A 19704-nucleotide genomic window follows, 5' to 3' on the forward strand; every position below is an offset into this window, starting at 1 on the left:
TCCTTATATCCAATCTAAACTTCCCCTGTTTTAAGTTTTAACCCGTTACCCCTTGTCCTGTCACTACAGTCCCTGATGAATAGTCCATCCCCAGCATCGCTATAGCCCCCCTTCAGATACTGGAAGCCTGCAGTGAGGTCTCCACGCAGCCTTCTCTTCTCCAGGCTGAACAGCCCCAACTTTCTCAGCCTGTCTTCATATGGGAGGTGCTCCAGTCCCCTGATCATCCTCGTGGCCCTCCTCTGGACTTGTTCCAACTGTTCCCTGTCCTTTTTATGTTGAGGACGCCAGACCTGCACACAATACTCCAAGTGAGATCTCATGAGAGCAGAGGGGCAGGATCACCTCCTTCGACCTGCTGGTCACGCTCCTTTCGATGCAGCCCCGGATACGGCTGGCTTTCTGGGCCACACACTGAAGCCAGCTTATGTTTATGTATTTATATCAGAGACATTTTTCCCTGTGGAGAGATGTGGTGAGGCTGGAGACCTCTGCTTTAGCTGTGGTTCAGTGTCACAGACAGTGGTGGAGCTTGATGCTGTTGCTCTTCCCACCACTGGAACAACTCTCAATCTCAGGCAATAATTATAAAAGAGAAACATGGTGACACTTGGCCAAAGACAGGAAATAAAATAGATTTTAGAGTTTGGATATGCTAGTTTTGCTCATTTTATGCAGCCCAAAAGAGAGCAAAGGCACTTTGTTGTTTCGGTAATTGTTAGCTCGGGCTGTATTTCCCAGCAGAATTAGTGCTATTTTTAGTTGCCTGTAGAATAATACAAAAAAGCAAGAAGAAACCAGAAGAGAATTTCTAAATTTATCCAGACAATTGATTTGTATCACTGTCATTTTTTAGTAGATAAGAAAAATATATTTGTATGCTAATTTGCAATTAAAATTAATTAAAATTTGTCTATTTAAAGGATAACAGTCAGGACATTTGTGCCAGAAATAGAAATTCATTATTAGAAGCTTCTTCTAGAAGAAGTTCCATTGTCACCTAGTGGTATTTGACAAAAATTCCTTGCTTATAAAAATACAGGCTTGTTGCTGCCAGCCTCCTGCCCATAGCCATCCCCTTCACATTAACACGGTTCCCGTGGACAGGGAGTTTGGACACATTGGTAATGGGAAAGTGCCACAGTTAGGCTTTGAGGGCTGATGACAGCTGCTTATCCAGGGCTGTTACAGGGCAGGCTGCATATCTATAAACACAGTGGCAGTAAATCTGTCCCTCTGAGTCCAGAATAAGTTGTCTAATGTGTGAACGATAAAGAGGAATATTTAAATTTGTCTCATACCAACATTTTAAGTGTTTCAAGAAGAAATATTTTAAGTATTACATTAACAGGACTTTTATGTAAACCTTACCTAGCTGAAAGTGCTTCCATTTATCACAATCAAGCTCAACATTTGCTCCTGTTCCATGATGGGGCTGATGCTGGGATGATTGCTAGGCAGCCTGACTGTAAAGTGCCTTGCCAAGGGCTTTTTACCCTGGTGCATCGCTCCTCCGCGCACTCTGCTTTATTTACAGGGACCGATTGCCTTCCTGAGGTAATTCACAGAAATGTTCTCCGATTCTTTTGAAGTGCACTCTGCTGTTTATTAAAGATATGAAACTTTAATTGAACCTCTGAGGGGCTGGGGAATGCGTTCCTGAGTTAAACAGGGAAGGTGGTGTTGTATCAGCAGAGCCAAAGATGGCTGTACTTGAAAGCTGAACACGGGATAAATGTGTGTTTTGAAATAAGGTTGCACCAGTATTACAGACAAGCTTCATTTCAAAAATCAGCAGGTCTCCATTTTTCATTCCCCATAGGGTAACCCTGTAAAATCAAACATGCTATCACACTTGAAAAGAGAAATTATATATGTTGCTTTAGAAGCACAAACAACAGAAGTGAGTAGAATGCGAAGCACATCTTATTTCCACTGGCAAATCTGTCTCCCTTATCTTTTGTCTTCATATCTGACATGTCCAGCATATCTTAATATATATGACATGCTATTTTCTTTACAACACTTTATCATTACATTAGTAGGCTTGGAGACTAGCTCATCAGCAATTAATGCTTCAGTTCCATTTAATTTCAATTAGTGAGTTAAGTGGGGAAAAATGCATCATGTACCTCTCCCAGTCAATGTACTCAGCTGTGTCTGTGGTGGCTGCCTGGGCAGGCAGCAAGGTGCCATGTGTGCAGGGCCCTCTTGTAGCTCAGGAGGAGGGATAGGGGGGTTCCTGTGTGATCATCCCCCCAGCATATCCTGAGTTATGGGGCGGTTGCTGCAGCTCTGAGGCCTCTCAGCCCTAGGCTGTAAGGATGGAGTCCCACCTGGGACAGTCTGCCCTCCACCACTGCACCCTTCATAAAATGGTCTTTTGCAGGAATTTTCTGAGCTCTTGACTGGTTGGCTTCATGTTGAAATACTTCTTGTGAATTCCAAAAGAAATCAGATAATTTACAATAATCTCCTTTTGAAATTTCTGTTTCTCTCAAAAATCAAAATTATTTCTAAACTGCAAAACATTTTTGCTGTCCTATAGAATTAATTATGGGTCCCTGGAGTTAGTACATAGCCCCATTACTGTGAAAGAAGCAAATGGTGGTATAGGATACTATCTGAAAGGAATGCTATAATGAAAGGAATACTATCTGAATAGTTACATAGAACTAAGAATAGTACCTGTATTTGATTTTTTAAATTATTTCATACTGCATTGAAAAGAGAAAAAGAGAAAGCCCTGTCCTTTTGTGCTGGTGATAATCTCTCACTCAAAAACCTTTAAAACTTCCCCATTCCAGAGCTGTAGGAAGAAAACAGAGTTCAGATGCTCATGCTTTGGCTGACCCTATGCTGTTTGATATTAAGAATTTCAATGGTTTTAACAGACAGGTGTATGAATTACATGGTGGGTATTCTTGCTGTAGCCGGTGTTCAACCTGCTCATCCAACTAACGATCAGTCCCCATTTGCCCAGAGCACTTGCCACTGCCGTGCTGGGATTGCAAGATGCCTACAAGAACCTTGAGGCTTCTTTTCACATTTCTTCATCAAATTATGGCAGTATTTTTTCTAGACTGTAGTGAATCATTTAGGTTTTTTACATTGAATACCTGCCATCTTCATTGTGGTTATTTGACTGGAATGTAATCATCCTGGAAAACAGCTTTTCAGCATGTTTTTTTGAAGCGCTGCTTGCTTTACAGCGCCAGGCTTTTGAGCTGTAATCTGTAAAAGGAAAAGATACAGGTGTAGGGAATGAAATCAGATCCTGTAGGCAGATTGCTTTACCCACCTGGGCCTTTTGTGCTCCTTTTTTTGCTTGTTTTCAGCTGCAAGGCTTCAGAGTTATGTATCTCCTGATGTTTGCAGCAGCTTTTAGTAACCAGCAGTACATGCTGCTGTTGACAGAACTCAGGTTCCTTCCCTGTCTCTGTGCTGTGGAAGCAGAAGGTGCCTCTTATCCCATTAGTTATCCTCAGACAGTTTTTCCTCCTTGGAGAGGTAAATATCACAGAGGGTTACAGGATGGTGGTAGGAACAGACCATGCCAAGGCAGCTGTCACAGTCAGCATGAGCTCAAGCTCTGTTTCTATGAACAGAGGTTATCTGATGATGACAAATACACTGCACTAAGTACAGTGTGTGCTGGGAAAAAGATGTTTTTCCCGTGTCCCTCTTAATTCTCTCCCACAACCGCACACAGTTACCCCTTGTTTAAATAGTTTCATGTAGCTATATGAATTTGTGGCAGTGAGGGTGCTTGCAGTGCAGATGGATAAAATATTTAAATACAATATCATGTAAGTGTAGCAGTGCCTGAAACTGCACATATTTAGTTTGGGACCTGTCCTCCTGAAATGTGCACCCTTATTCCAGCACATGTCTTTGGGAATGACATGCAGCTCTCCCTTTGTAACTGCTAGCTCATAAAAGGAGTAAGGGAAGATACGGTTTTCTGGGTGTCAGTGTTTGGTTCCAGCTTCGGTTCTGAAGTATGGGAGTTAGTCCTGGTATCACCAGCTGGTACATCCCATTGTGGGGAAAGGGCTCTCTGAGATGTTTCCATGTTGGAAAAGAAAATAAATAGTTAAATGCATGTGCCACTGAAGAATGAGCATGATCCTAAAGCCTAAAGTTGTCCATTAGGATTGTAGCACTTACTGCAGCTCAGAATAAAAAAGATTTAAGTTTGAATGCCGGAGAGGCCACCTGGCAGCTTGCTGAGGGATATGGACTGGAAGAGAAGAGGAAAGGAAACAAACCTGTAATGCTGTCTCCTTTGTTTAATACAAACATGGAGTCTTAGCACTGTTCCTCCCTGAACAGGCATCAGGTAATCAGAAACCCTGGGTGCTGTCCCCACTGCTACTGCAGCTCCTTTGGGACCCTTTGGACCATCCCAGCCCTACAGCAAACACAAGGCAAAGCCTGTTTGGAGCACGCAGGTGTTGAGAGCCGCTGCTCTTGCAGTACTTCTGTTTAAAACGCACTTAGGATTTTTTACATCGGCATTAAAACAGTAATAGTAGGAAGGAACTGAAATAGTCCTGGAATAAAATTACCATCAGCAGCAGCTGTATGGGCCAATTAAACTTCAACATTTCACAGGTGTTGTCAGGAAATGCATATCATCTCCTCAGACAAATTACTTGCTTCTGAATTCCTGGGACTTTCATCCAAAAGCACGTTTTTAAGCCTTGAAATTGGAAATAAAAATAGGAAAGCCTCTGAAATGCAAACACATAAAACATCTGATGTGCCATGAAGATGGGTCTGTTCTTATGGATTTTGCTTGTTGAGGACTGGTTGGTAGCTGGCCTGTCAGTGGGCTACTTGACAGGGGAAAGGCGGCTCCTTGTCCTGGCTCCTTTTCTCCCATGTTTTGGTCACTGTCTTGTTTCCCACCCTCTGGCTGGCTGTCAACAGAGCCTGCAGAGCTTTTGGAGGGAGCTGGATCTCCTCTGCTCACCTGCCTGGGTTATAATGGGGCAGGCAGTGGCTGGTGGCACAGCTATCAAGCAGCTCTTCACCTCTGATAGTCAGCCATCAGAGGATGATGGAGACCATGGTTTCTTTAGGTTAAGTCTCCAGCCTGAAAGCCAGCATCTTCCACAGTGAGGCAGCTGCCTGACTCTGGTCAGACTTTTGTGCAAAACATATCCCCAGAAGATCTTCCTCTGCCAAATTCGCAGGCTTCATTGCAGGACCTGGAAATGGTCTTCTGGGAAAATGTCCCAATAAGTTCTAGTATCAGCAACACAATGCTGCTATTCCCAAATGCTACACCCAGCCTTGCCCTTGGGCATCACTGACCAGTACCTGCTCTTGGCTTGGCGGAACCTCACCCAGCAAATGTTTTGCATGGAGTCTGGAGAAATATAGGCAAGTCTGCAAAGATTTAGTATGTCACAACCGGGAGAACAGAGAGAATTTTCCTTGATGTTAACTGTAATAGACATTTCCAGCCCTTCAGGGCTGCAGTGTTAATGTGCAGAGGGCTAAAGAGAGTGTGCCCCATAATTCTTGTTTGTACAGTGTGTGAATGCTGGAGCATTGATGCAGACTCATGGGTTTCCTGCTGTATGTGCTGACCAGGACATGACTATGGAGAGAGTGCTTGTGTTATTAATAAATGCATTTAATTTTGATGATTGATGATGTGCAGCGGCTCCTCTTTATATAATGTAGCAGCAGTGCTTATTTGCAATTAAGGGTTGGAAGAAAGATGGTGTAACCTGCTGTTGCACCAGAATAGGTAATACTCAGGCCAGCAACTAAAGGTAGACTTGATGTAAGCCTCATACTGAGCATTTTAAACTTTAAAACTCTTAGCTGTGACAAAGTAAAGAAAAAAAGGCTTTTCTTGCATCCTCTTTGCAAAGCAGGGGACCGAAATGGAGCATTGCAGCCTGGACTTACCCGAATCTCTCTGCAAAATCATGCTGTCACATTTTTGTGTTACCTGTGCTCTCTCATCCCTGTATTTGTGCATTCTGTTGGCATTCCACTGGTCTGATCCAGCACCACTCCCGCCTTGCAGCCTGTGCACTGCTTGCCTGCCCCACAGTTGGCCAACATCCAGGAAGTGCCGCACAGTTAAGATTTAAACTGCTATCATCAATTAGCTGATAATCACTATTGGTGAAATTATACGTGCTGGTTTTAAGACAGTGCAGTGACTAGAAACGTAGCCATTTATCATAAATATAATGGCCTTTTTATGTGCACAAATTTTTAAACACAATTCCATAAAGAGGCTGCTACGATGCATGATTTATTGGAGCAGTAAAAATAAAGAAATTACCCAAAGAGTGTGATCTCTGCGCATCTAAATCCTTGAAGTTAATAGAAGCCTCGATTAGCTCCAGTGCTTTTAAAACTTTTTCTAATGGCTATTTGTTCCACATTTCGTTTTCTAGAAGGTGGTGAACCTCCCTTATTATTGCTTTCGTTATTTCACAAGTTACCTGCAACAATCCTGAATATTCAAAACCAAAAAGTAACAGAGCCATGGAGAAATTTTAATCTTTGGCAGATGGTGTGGAGCGCTGGTTCAGATTTTCTTCTGGCAGTAAATGAGAAAAGAGCCCATACTACACGGCTGTTAGAAACAGGCCATGTTTAAAATGAATGGATTAATTGGGCAAGTAATGAGGTATAGAACAGCTCTGTGCTAGCACGGGAACACTTGCGAATTTATTGCAAAAATTCAACCAAGCTTTAGCATCTATTTTATGTTCACAGGGGTGATGGGGGAGTATGAGCCGAAAATAGAAGTGCAGTTCCCAGAAACAGTTCCATCTGCAAAAGGAACAACGGTGAAACTGGAGTGCTTTGCCTTGGGGAAGTAAGTTTTCATCCATTATTATTATTCCTCCAGGTTCTCACTTTCTTAGTGCTGTATTGTAGAGTTTGCAGGATTTCCTAATCATTCACTTTCCTTAGCAGGAATGCGTTCATAACAGACAGAGGACTTGGGGAGCAGGGAATTTGCTCACCAAAACAATAGACTTCCTCTCCCAAGAAAGAGAGAAGACATAACTTACTTTGTAAAGATGTGTTTATGCTTCTCCTGTTTTGCAGTTTCATGCCACACTTGAAACATGTCTCTTCTTTCTAGAGTAAACTCTGGCAATACTTCCAAAATAAAAATGTGAGACTGGTAGGAAAATGGATGTATTGCCACAGCAGAACCCCTAATTCCACTTTGTTAAAACAGCATTTTAATAATACTTTGATATTAAGTATTAGTAAAATTTATAATATTTATTGCTATTTTAATAATATAGTCTTAAATAATAAATAAATAAAAAGTATTTAATAATATAGTCTTAAAATTATGCATATATAGTCTTAAAATTAATATTAAAATACACCATTGGTATACATATGTATGTTTATAAGCCACCTATAACAAAATTGCTTCAGATCCTGTGTTTCAGACTGATCACATCTTCATCATCCTCCAATATGAAACAGTGTTAAGTTGTTCAGACAAGAGCTTATCAGGGCAAGACCCATAGCTTTTTATGAAAGTCTTATTTTGCTTTATTTTTCTTATTTAGCCCAGTACCTACAATTAGCTGGAGGAGAGCAGATGGGAAACAGATACCCAGAAAAGCCAGGAGACACAGATCAAGTGGACTTCTCGAAATCCCAAATTTTCAGCAAGAAGATGCTGGACTCTATGAGTGTGTAGCTGAAAACGTGCGAGGGAAGAATGTGGCACGAGGACAATTGACTTTTTATGGTAAGCAGACTGCCTGCTTTCAGGGGGTTTTATTGTATCAGATGCAATATGCAGTAAATATTTTGTGAGAAAATCATTTTCGGGGCTATTTTTAAGATTACTTTCTTCTACAAACAGCACATCTCAAAAAGGTTGTGATTTGAAATAAAACCTGTCTGAATGGTGCATATTAATTGAGAATCAGAACAGTTGGAACAAAAGCAAGTAGCTGGAAGGACACTGGCATGGTAACATGCAGAAAATACTTCCAAATGGCTCATTTGCTTTCTTGTGGCTGTGAGGGTGAAGTAGGTATTCTGGTGGAGAATTATGGTGGTTACAACTTGGGATTTATTCCGTATGTGTTGCCCCAGCTTGTGTTAATAAATGTTAATTGCTTGCAAGCAATTAAGGACTGCTTTCAAGAGGAGCCACTGGTTGCACAGCCTAGAAAGTTGGGATTTAACACTGTTGGAGCCTGTTCACACAAAGGCTTACTACACATGCTCTTCTTGCACTGAAGTCAGAGCTATTGATCAGGGCACATAAAAATGTAAAACTTCACAGGCCTTCTGTGTTAAGTAGATGTGTGTACCTCTAATCCTGAGACAAGTATCTGCCTGCCCCCAAATTTCTGCTGGAAACAACCCCCTCTTGCAAATTAAATGCTTCTAAGAGATTATTAAAAGCAAATTAAATGCTTCTAGGAGATGAACCAAGCTTGCAGGGGGAAACTTTTACCTGTTCTGAGTTACTGTGGATTTACTTGTGTAGAGGTAAACGAGAGTCAAAGATTGGGGTTGTAGAGGTATGAATGGGCTGTTGGTTTGGTCCTTAGTTTCTGTTTGGTATTTTGTGGAGGGGCTGCAGGTTACATATCCCACATTGCAGGTGTGCGGAGACCTCCCCACTGTCATAAAAATGTTTCTTTGTTGCTGCCCTGTTACCATCTTCAGGAGCTTTATAGTGTCATTCCTTATGGAACACATGGAGAAAAATTCCTTGTTTTCTCCCCCAAATGCTCCTGAGGGCCTGACTTCTGTCAGCAGGGAAGATTGGGCTGGACTCCAGAGATGAGAAGAATGCTTTTGATTTATAGTAAATTTGCCTCTGAAAAAGAGTTTGGGATCTGTCCTTCCTGGCAAAACTAGATTGAATTTTATTTTTTTCTTAAGCACATATAGGAATTGGAAATATTCCTAAAAGACATTTTCATTTAGAAATCAGAACTTTTGGGGCTTGCATTTCGAATGAACACTTCTCCTTTTAAAACATAAAATGAGAAAACATTAAAAAGGAGTGAAGTAGCAAGAACAAAGTGAAATCTTTCATATTAAAAAAGAATCTGGGGTTAATTCAAACTTTTTTTATTTTTTTAATTAAAAGATTTGGAAATTGCTTTTTCTGTTCATCAAACAATGCATGTTTCTCCTGATTTCTCCCATGTGGACAGTAAATGAAAAGCCTTATCAGTTGTATAGTTTTGCTCTACAACCCACAGCCAAACCTGCCTTCCTTCAAGGCAGTAAATCAAACCTTTGGTGTACTCCCTTCGTAGCACACATTAAGTTATTATCTAACTGCCATAATGAATTTACCAGTCTCAATCCCATAGCTGGAGGCCTGCAGATGCTACACAGAAGCTTCCTACACTGTGGCTAATGCTTTTCTTCATGTGAGCAGGGGAGCCTCCCTATGGAGAGGTGCTAGCCTGTTCCTGGTTTTAAAGATAATTGACTGAAATATCAGCCTTGTCTTGAGGAAGATGGCTTACTGGTTGATAAGTATTCAGTTTTCAAGGAGTGTGTTTGCAGATCTCTTATGAAAAATCTGCTTTCTGTAAGCTAGGCTCTGGAGCTTCACGTAGCAACGACTATTTTTGGGGAAAGTAACTTACTGTAAACACCTTATACAAATATTTGAAGCTGAAAGAAAGTCTTTTTCCTTGATCATTTTTCTTTTTAAAGCTGAGAAGTGTTATTGAAATACTACTGTAATGTTGAGAAAAGCTTCTCAGGTTGCTTTTGGCAGGTTGGGGATAGCACCCAGCGAAGAAGGATGCAATATGGGCGGTTGGATGTGCTGTCTGCACACAGTGGCGTGCTCTGTCATGATGTGTGCCCTGGAGATCACAATCTGGCTCTAATGCTGTGACTCCTTTAAACCCAGTTATCTGCATCTTTGAATAGTAGAAAAGAAAAAGGAAAAAGAAAAGAAAAAAAAGAAAATGAAATTCAAATTTGCCTGTTCACTGTAGATAACCCGGTGCTGCCTCCGTTGTCAGCTTCTTTCAGTGTTCGTGGAAGTTGTCAGGGAAGGTTGACTTTTGCTGTATTTCATTCTTGTATCAATGCTTATTTTCTCCTGTGTTAGCATATCAGTGACACTGAAGTTGTTTGACATTCTTGTTGCAACAGGAAAGGTTAATTAAACTTGCAAGATCTGTTCTTCCTCTGTTTTCTGTGCTTTGAGCAACAGGCTGTATTTTCTTGCTCTCCAAAAGCATTTGTTCTGAGGGCTGTATGTCCCACTTGATAGATAGACCTTCACGATAGAAAACATGTTTAATGTTAATGCAATTACAGTGACTTATACCTGCTTCCTTGACTATTACAACTCTGAACAATATACCACTTGTTTTCTTGCCATAAGTATCTTGTGCTGTCTGCCATTCCCAACCAGATAGCACCTACTACAAATTAGCAAATTAAACTGCAAAACGTCTTCTTTTCCACCCTCATTTAGCAGCCATAAATGCATGTAACACTGTTCCTGACTTTGCAGCTTGTTCCCCACGGATTTAACCCCATGGCCAGTTAAATCCCTGTGGTTGGGGCAGGTGAGGTCCCCAAAATGAGCCAGCACTGGCACAACCGGAGCACACAGCAGCAGCTGCACCAACGCCTCTGCTTTGAGTGCCTGCTCTTTCATTGAACTCCACAACGAGGGTCTGCCACACCATCAGCTGTGTGTTTTGATCCGCAGCATTTTGGAAGCACTCCCATTGACCTGATTCTATATTTAATCTGGCTGCTCATAAATTTTAAATTTGATAAACCTCTGTGCGGCCAAGATTTATTGAGCAAAAGGCAACGCCAACAATTTTTTCCTTTTGGCAGAAGTGCAGTAAACAGATTACAGTAGCTCGCTAATTTAAAAAGAAATTGCTTTTTCGTTCATAAAACCAGCATCAAGGAGATGCTTATTTATTATCATCACGGATGTTGTTTCATTCATGTTAAGTTTAGATGCCATTTCAGTCAGATCTTCCTTTGTCAGACAGTCACAACCCAAAGGCTGTCCTGAGCGTGGGACAAGAGGCAACAGGCAGATGCGCAAGACTAACAAACTCAAGGCATTGTTGTGGTTACTCACCTTTGTGCTCAAAGCTTTTCCCCTTGATGGACAAGGGCCTTACTGCCTCTCTACAGCTCCACTGATGTGCTTTGGCCAGGTTCTCCCTGCTGACCATTGTCAAAGGTCTCTGTACCACCACACCAGCATATTGCTCTCCCAGACTTTTTTAAAACATGAGTGTATTTCTTAATGCAAAGTTTGAAAGGAGATGGTTCTGCCAGTGCTTACTCCTTTGGATCTGCTTCAGTGTGTGTTTACACTTTCCTGTATTGACTTCCTCTGATGGGACAATGCAACATCTTGATATCCTCCACCCCAAAGGAATATAGAGTCTGCGTAACAGAAAACAGGAAAATAGCTGTCTCTCTAAATATAAGCATGTTAAATGGGGCTGGTGGTGAGAGGACAAAGCAAGCAGCACTGGAAGAGGCTGCTCTGCCATGCAGGTAGGGCTGCTGGGCTGGAGACAGGCACCCTAGTACAGGCTGAGGAGCTGCACCACCACTGGGAGCATTTGTCTGCCAGAATTATGACCAAAACCATTCAATTTGGCACTGGGCTTTCCAGTCAGATCAGCACTGTCTTACATGGCATCATCTGCTTCCTGCCCAGCACTTCGCAGGAAAGCCAAGGCAAAGAGGAAAAAATTGCAGTTAAAATGGTTTCTAAAAGTGTCAGCGCAGCAGCATCCGCATTAGCAGAGAGACGCTCTTATTTGTAACTAATTACGGTTCTTTGCAGCATTTTGTAAGATATTCAGCAGAAACCATTTAATTGGCTGGACTGCTTTTCAGATTAAATACTTCTCAAATCAAAGTCCCACCAGGAATTTATGTGGCTCCATAATTTTGCAGAGAAAAGAGCCTCCCTTTCATCAGTGGGCCTGTGTTTTATTTGTGCGAAAGCCACTTTATGCCACTCTATGAAACAACCTCAAATGTAAATCGTATTATGCTCTTCATTATGGTTAGAGGTCTAAAAAGGAAATTTGCATAAGTGAAAATCAGGCAGTTGTATGTCTCTATTCAGTTTAGGTCCCAGATCACAAATAATTTGCTGAAAATTCAAAGCCACTTGAAGTAAAATGAGTTTCTGGACTGATAGAAACACAAGAAAATTCACATGATTAGGACAAGTGTATATTATTAATTACAATTTTCATGTCTCACTAGAAAACCCAGTTTGCTACCTGTTATGCAGATACGTTGCCAATTGATTTCTCATTTTCAGGCATCTCCCTTGTTTCTATTCAAAGTTCATTTTATTCAAAGTTCTCAAATCCTGTGTCATTACAGAATATTGTGCCAGTTTAACTCTTGGTTTACCACGACTTAAACACTTGGCAACAGCCAAATCCGTCCTTCCAGAAATGGGCAGTTGGCCTTCGGAGCAACCATTGCAGTGCCCAAACTCAGTTAGTTGCACTCACCCTGGGGAAAATCACTGCTCAGAGGGAGGCTATCATAACTCCTGCCAATGGAATATGAGTTTTCTCAGACTTTATTGTGAGTGGGAATAACTCTGAGGTTTGAAAAAGTTGCTGCCCAAGAGAATTCTTGCATCTGGAACAAGTTTCCACACAGAGAATAGACACGTTTCTCCTCCACTTTTCCTTTTCCAAGGGAATGCTGAAAACCTGCTTATAGAGAAACCAGTTTTTAGGAGATTCAGAAAAACTGCTCAAATTATTATAATTTTGGCTTGGAAAATAGCTCTCCAGGAGGAGAAGCAAAAATACAAATAGGCATTAGAAGTGAAGTGTAAAGTCTACTCATAGAGCACCCCACACCTCCTTCACTCCCCTGGGTAGCTGCAGTCTGGACCATCCTGTATGAAAAGTAAATAAATATCTGAGGACTGGTCTCTATGAATGGGCCTGTAATACCTACAGGTGTTACATACCTTTTGGTGTCCAGCATAACTGGGGAGAAAGTCGTGTAATGGTGCAGAATAGCTTCTGGAACAGGAGCTGAGTAAAAGGTAGGGACAACTTAAGTATTTTACCAGCTAGGTTAATTCCTTCAAATGTTCCTCTGTTTCTTTTCCTCTGATATTTAATATTTTAGTCCCAAGCAGAACACCTAGGCTGATTCATGTTGTTTAGTCTTTTACAGAGAAGGAAAGGAGACATCCTGCTGGGGTGATGAACCTTCCAAAGATTCAGACAAATGGAGGTGCAGCATTCAAGCAAATTACTTTGGTGGAGAATTTGCACAGCTTTGAGGTTGTGTAGATTTCAAATAGTCCTTAATTGGCAGTAGAGGTCAGAACGAAGAGATTAAGAGGAGGAAAGGAAAAGGAGAAGTGGTAATTTAAAATCTGGTTTCAGATTGCTGGGATCGTTGTTAAGGATAACAAATTAGGGACATAAGGGGGTTGTTTACAGAAGCTATATCCCCATTTGGACCAAAATGACGCATGCACTTGTCTGCACAAACCTTATACACTGGCTGCATTCTTTATTTATAATTACTCATCTATTTTTCCCATCTGTTTTTCTTGCTTCTTATGCTTGGCTTTCTGGTCTTTAGAGTTTTCTGATCCTGGGCTCAGTCTCAATCTCCTTAGAAAAGATATAGTAATGGACAAGTCATTCAGCCTTTCATCTGCCATTAATGATGAATTACACAGCCTGCACTAGGTCATCAGCTGCTATAAATTGGCTTAGGAACACTGAAATCAATATACACCGACCGAGAATTGGATTCTGTATATGTATTAGTACCTCATTTGCTTTAGTTTTTTGGTTGTTTTGAACTCACAGACAACTTCTAAGTCCTACAGATTTATTTCTGGTTTATTTCTCACATCGTTCCTATAATCCTTTGGGTTTTTTACTCATTTCTGATGTGATGCATCTTCACCAGCTCTGTTATTTCATTTCCAAATGCCTTTTAGGATGTGGTTTCGGGTCCAGCTTTCTAGTGCCTACTTTTGCTTTCTGTTTGTTACAATAAAACATGGAATCATTCTGGATTTTTTGGTCTTAGAAAAGTAAGAGTATATTTGAGCATACTGTTCTAGTCACCTGGTCGAAAATGTCCCACTTTGTGTTGATGAAGACTGTAAGGTGATCAAAGGTAAACAGGTTTTCTTTGCACTACTGCCATGATTTTTCTTCCATCCCTCCTGAGTACAAATTCAGACAGCTCTCATCTCCTAGGAGAGGGATATTTTTCTTTAAAGCTATCCTGATGTAAGAGTCATGCTTATATTTCTAAGCTTTTTCTTCCACTTTATAGATTTAGCATATGAATTTTTCTTGCAACTCAGATGAATTCTTAATCAGCTTCCATGTAATTTTTTTCTTTAGTACCATATTTTTCCTCCAATATGTTTCCAAAGCCAGTAATATCTAAGTACTCGAAGTAGTCCCAAAATAGTTCCAGACCATTTTCATACGAAAGAATTCATCTTTGGTCAGCACCACTGAAATGATAGGATTTCTTTCTAGAGCACTACTACCAGTCACAAATTAAACCTTGTCATTATCTCGAATGATGTCACTATGCTAGAAAATATAGCATGGAACTGGTTTCATATCCTTCTTTGAATTACTTTAATTATGGTGCTTGAAATCTTGTGTTGTATTACCATGTCTTGGTATTATCCCCAATGGGAGGTTGTCAAATTTCATTATGTTATGGCAACTCTCATTTGGCGGCTCAAACATATTTGCTGCATGAACCAACCCTTGTGTATTACTCAAGATTAAGTCAGGAGCGTGCCTGCTATTCTCTGAAACGAACTGTTGAAAGGAGAGGTTGACCTAATTAGAAAACTCTCCCAAAGAGCAGCAGAGAACGAAGCTCCTGTGAAACAAAGGACTCCTCTGGTTTTCACTGAGATTTAATTTTTGACCTATTATGCTCCTTCTGTACTTCCCTGCATCATAAATGGCTTTAGGATAGAAAGCTTAAGTGGTTAAAATAACTGGAAGGGTGAAAAGCGGCGCACAGTCCAAGGCTGCGTCTCATGGGTGCTGCAGAAAAGGGTAAAATGAATAGCAGGGGTGGCAATTTCCAGTGCTGCATGTTGGAGTCTCAGCACTGTTACTTAGGGCAGGAGCTCAGATGTGCAGCCTGCAAAGTACCTGAGAAAGACTGGACAGGTGAAGCCTTTTACTGTATTGAGTGAGAATTTTCCCTCTTTGAGGAGTCTACCTAAAATAAGGATAAATACTGAATTTTCTTTCCCACACAAGAGTTTTCTTTCTTTTTACATAGCATACACTTACATGTTACAGCACAGATGTTACTTTTCATGGGTGTTCTTGCTTATCAGGTTACTTTAAGTTGCTTTGTCTGATTTTTTTGGTTGGTTGGTTGGTTTCAGGTGGAAAATCAGTAAAATACTCAGTACTGCCAAAAAGGCAAGAGGATCTGTGTGATTTTATAGAGCTCCTTCTGTGGTATTATAAGACTCTCCTCAAAATTATGAGTTGGATGCTGTTAAAATAGTAAATATGTAAATTCATGAGTAATTTGCAAATGTCCTTGAGCCACTGAACCCATTGCAATTGCGCAGCCTGTCTCAGTTTGATGGAATTGTTCAAGTTCTTACTCCAGATGACAGAACTGACTTTCATCTTTTTACGTTTAAAAGCTTTCTGCTTCATATCTTTTTAGATACAGATTATAAACAAGCTTAAAATATTACAGGGGCAGGAGGGGCAGTCAGAGAAGTAAACACTGCTTGCCTCTCCTTCTCAGCTGCTTCGTTTTGCTTCGGCATTGTCATTACATTCAGTTCATCTTTCTGCTTTTTTCACAAGTCCCTTGGAGTTAAGAGGCTGTGCAAAAGTCTTCAGGTTTCTTCTGTGCTTTATAGGCACGGTGAGAAGAGCAGTGTGTAGTGTGGTAGGTGTGGGATTATGCACGTATCTGTCACAGCCTGAACATAGTTTGAAAAGCTACTCAGATCTCCAAATGTGTGTGTCCAGCATCACATCATGGCAGAAATACCAATATTTTCAGTATAATCATACGAACTGTATATTGAATGTACCATATTGATATGATACTTTTTAATTTGTCCTTTCAGACCTTCCTGTGACCTGTCCCTGTCCAAAGGAGATCTCTAAAGTTGTTACCTGGCTTTGAGTAATCTGAATTATCTTTTTAATCTGGTTACATGGGAGAAAGTATTAACCAGGTTCTTGGAGACCTCTGCTGGCAATATCTTCCTACTAAGCTTCTCAGATTTTCTTATGCCAAAATAGGGCATATGCCAGTAGAAAAATATGAACTTGCTCACCTTTTCAGTGGGACTTTCTAAAAAGTGTTTTAGGGATATTGAGGCAGATGGAGTTTATGAAAGTAACATAAGGAAGTCAGAGGTTTTGTAGAGCCTCCAAAAACACATGGCAATTTTAGTGGAATTTGCACGTGGAGTCTGGCTAAACTTAAGCCATCTTATGGTGTCTGAAAACTGCCAGTGCCAGTTTTAACCAAATTCCACCAAAATGTATCTCCAACATCTGCTTTTGGACTTTTTTAGTTTTGTTGAATGTCATTAATACAAGTATTGTGTCCAAAGATTTTTTTCATACACAGGGAATAGCTTCCTGTGGTGGTACTTGGAGATACGTAAGAAAAGACTGAGAATTTGGATCTGAAGTAGTGCCTACAACCATGCAGACCTAAGTAACCTTAATTTCAATGCGAAGGTAGTTCTAAATTACAAGTGCTGAAGTTGGATGCTAAATTTTAGAGCTTTGAAGCCTAAATCATATAGACCCTGAAGAAGAAAAGGTCTCTATTTGAAAGACCAGGGGTCTAACAGTGCCATTAATAAAAAGGAGTAGCACATGGGCTGTTGCTTTGGTTTTGTACGATGATTAGGATTTCTGAAGCTACCGGTTTTCATCAAGTGTTTTGATTAAAAATAAAATGAAATCAGGTTCTGATCTTGCATGTGCCACCTTCAGAAGCAGAAGTGGACTCAGGGGAAAAACTGTCTTTAGCAGTTATTAACCATGCTATTAAATCCAACCCTTAAATATGCTAATAGAGAAAGAAATGGTCGCTTGCTTGCACCGAGAGAGCATGCTGTTGGTTACAGATATAACACTTTATTCATTACTTCTGCATTGCAGCTCAGCCCAGCTGGATTCAGAAAATCAGCGATGCACACGCAGCCATAGAGGAAAGTGTCGTCTGGGAATGCCGAGCAAGCGGGAGACCGAAGCCCTCATACCGCTGGCTGAAGGATGGGGAGCCACTGCTGCCCCAGGTAGGCACCACTAGAGCCTTTTGCTGAGGAGGAGGGTCACAGGCTCTCTAAGTCCTTTCATGCTCCGCCAGGTTTCTCATCTCTGTATGTTTTATTACTTTTGGAATGGAAATTAAAGGACAGCATTGCTTTGATATCCCCCCCACTGCGTAGGCAGTCCTTTGCTATGCCTGGTGGGCACCACTGTACGGCTTCAGAAGAGCTGCTGTCAGTGACAAGCAGGACACACGACTTCTCTGTGTTCAGAGGTCATTCCTGAAATGAAGTCAAACCTAGGCAAATCCTGTTCAGGAAACCTTAGCGTTTCTGCTGGTCTTTACGGTGTTCCTGCTCCTGCTGAGCTGTGTCCCTGTGCAGGAGCATGGCCTGCAATTGCTAGGGACATGAAGAGCTGTCTAAAGGAGGGTGATACACAGAAGCTGGGGAAATGCACCTTGTCTCACCACTATGCCTGCCCAGCCTCTCACTGGAGTATCATCACTCAGTGCCATAATCCCTCCTGTTATAACTACAAATTGAAAACAAGTGACCAAATCATTGCTTTCATGGTAGCCAGCATTTTTTTTTCCCCTTCACTTATTGTGAAAGAATATGGCAGCCCAGATTTGATCAAACCCTGACAAAGATTGCTCAAACATTAGATTTCTGCCCTACAGCCAAGTAGAAAGCCAATAGCTCTTTATATTACTGTTTTTTTAAATGGTGAAACTCCTGGGGAGGGAGGGAACACTTTGCTGTACTTATTAAAATTGATAACACAAGCTCATATCCTTAGGCTGACAAATGATACCCCGATCTTTTGTTCCACACACTAATTTTACTTGCTTCACGCTGGTCACTAGCAGATGGTCTTGTACTTAAACCACATTAGTGGCTGATACAAAGTAAAGGATCATTAAATTATTAACATCTATATTGTTTTCAGTAAACTCCAGAGGGTTCTAAGTATTTCTCTCTGTGCTAGCTAATATGGCAACCAGCCTTCCTAGCCTTCATTGCCATATATACTCATAATACCATTGTTTTAAATGTTTTAAAGAATACAGTTGGGTGTGATATTCCACTATAGAACAGAAGTGCATTTTTTGATTCAGGTTTATCTACTTGAAAGGGATATTAATCTAAATGGTTTGGATATTAAATCACAGAGAGGTCAACGGAAAGTCCTCCAGTTTAAACTGTATTTGCCAACTACTATATTAGTTTTACCATTTAGTATCTAACATGATATAAATTTAGCTGGCACACAAATAGATCGGAGCATGTAAATTCTTCCTATTACTGCTACATATTTTTCATCCACTTTGGTATAAAACACAGCACAACCACTGTTTCTGTTCCAAGGAGGGATCTCCTTATTTACTTTTTTATTTGTTTTACTGTTTCCTACAGGGCAGAGTTCAGCTAGAGCAGGGCTCGCTCACAATAACAAACATCAGCCTGTTGGATGCCGGCATGTATCAGTGTGTAGCAGAAAACAGATATGGCATCATTTTTGCCAGTGCAGAACTGAGTGTCATAGGTAAGTTTGCTATCCTGAACGTTGCAAACCACCCAAACCAGCAAAGTCTGAATAGACCTTTCATCATTCTAATGGCAGTCGTAATCCTCCTGTCCCTCACCAAGAACAGCTCCTGTCCCACCTGTTTTGTGTACACCTACTCTGCTTGTTCTTGTTAGTACTTGGAGAAGGTCCTGTGAATCCAGGTGGTTAAATACCTGATGGGAAGGAGTGCAGATAATAGAGCCAGGTTCTTCTCAGTGGTGCTCACTGCCAAGACATAAGGCAACAGGCACAAAGTGAAACATAGGAAATGCCATTTAAACATCAGAAAAAGTTTACTGTGAGTTTGGTTGAGTGCTAGAACAGGTTGCCCATCCTTGGAGATGCTCAACACTGAAATGGACATGGCCCTAGGCAGCCCACTGTTGCTGCCCCTGCTTGAGCAGGGGTATGACGGGATCATCTCCAGAGGTTCCTGCCAGCCGTGGCTGTCCTGCAAAGTAGGTACCTCATTCACAAATATTGATCTTGTATGACAGGCAGGTCTAGAAATCAGTATGTCAGCATAGATTTGTAGTTTCAAAGGGTTAAATAGAATTCATGATTACAAAACAGTGGTTTAGTTGGTTTCAAAGTGAATATTCAATAGCATCATTCTCTTCTTTATTCTGAAGAATAAAAGCATGAGGTCTTTTCTGATTATGGCATTTTCAATTATCGATCATTTTTTATCACCACTGATAGATGCCTGCATAGAAAAAAAATCATTTGAAAGATTGTCAGCACTGCTGCTCAAAAAAAGTACAATAATGCTCAATAAATTAGACTTCAGAGTGCTAAGATAGATTGGACATGTTACTGCGTGAAAGAA

The 19704-nt window shown here is 40.9% G+C and overlaps 1 protein-coding gene across 1 annotated transcript in view; it reads left to right on the plus strand.

Moving 5' to 3' along the window:
* LOC308225247 (contactin-4) overlaps window positions 1-19704 on the plus strand; it is a gene marked incomplete at its 5' end in the record, with an annotated part of 165621 nt that overhangs the window by 82189 nt on the left and 63728 nt on the right. The window contains 4 exons of the mRNA XM_080625912.1: window positions 6754-6856; window positions 7575-7759; window positions 17193-17329; window positions 18722-18851. Of these exons, the coding sequence (XP_080482038.1) occupies window positions 6754-6856; window positions 7575-7759; window positions 17193-17329; window positions 18722-18851 (555 nt within the window). The remainder of the gene's footprint in view (window positions 1-6753; window positions 6857-7574; window positions 7760-17192; window positions 17330-18721; window positions 18852-19704) is intronic.

This window comes from Psittacula echo (assembly GCF_963264785.1).
Source record: "Psittacula echo genome assembly, chromosome: 9".
In the NCBI taxonomy this organism is placed as follows: domain Eukaryota; kingdom Metazoa; phylum Chordata; class Aves; order Psittaciformes; family Psittacidae; genus Psittacula; species Psittacula echo.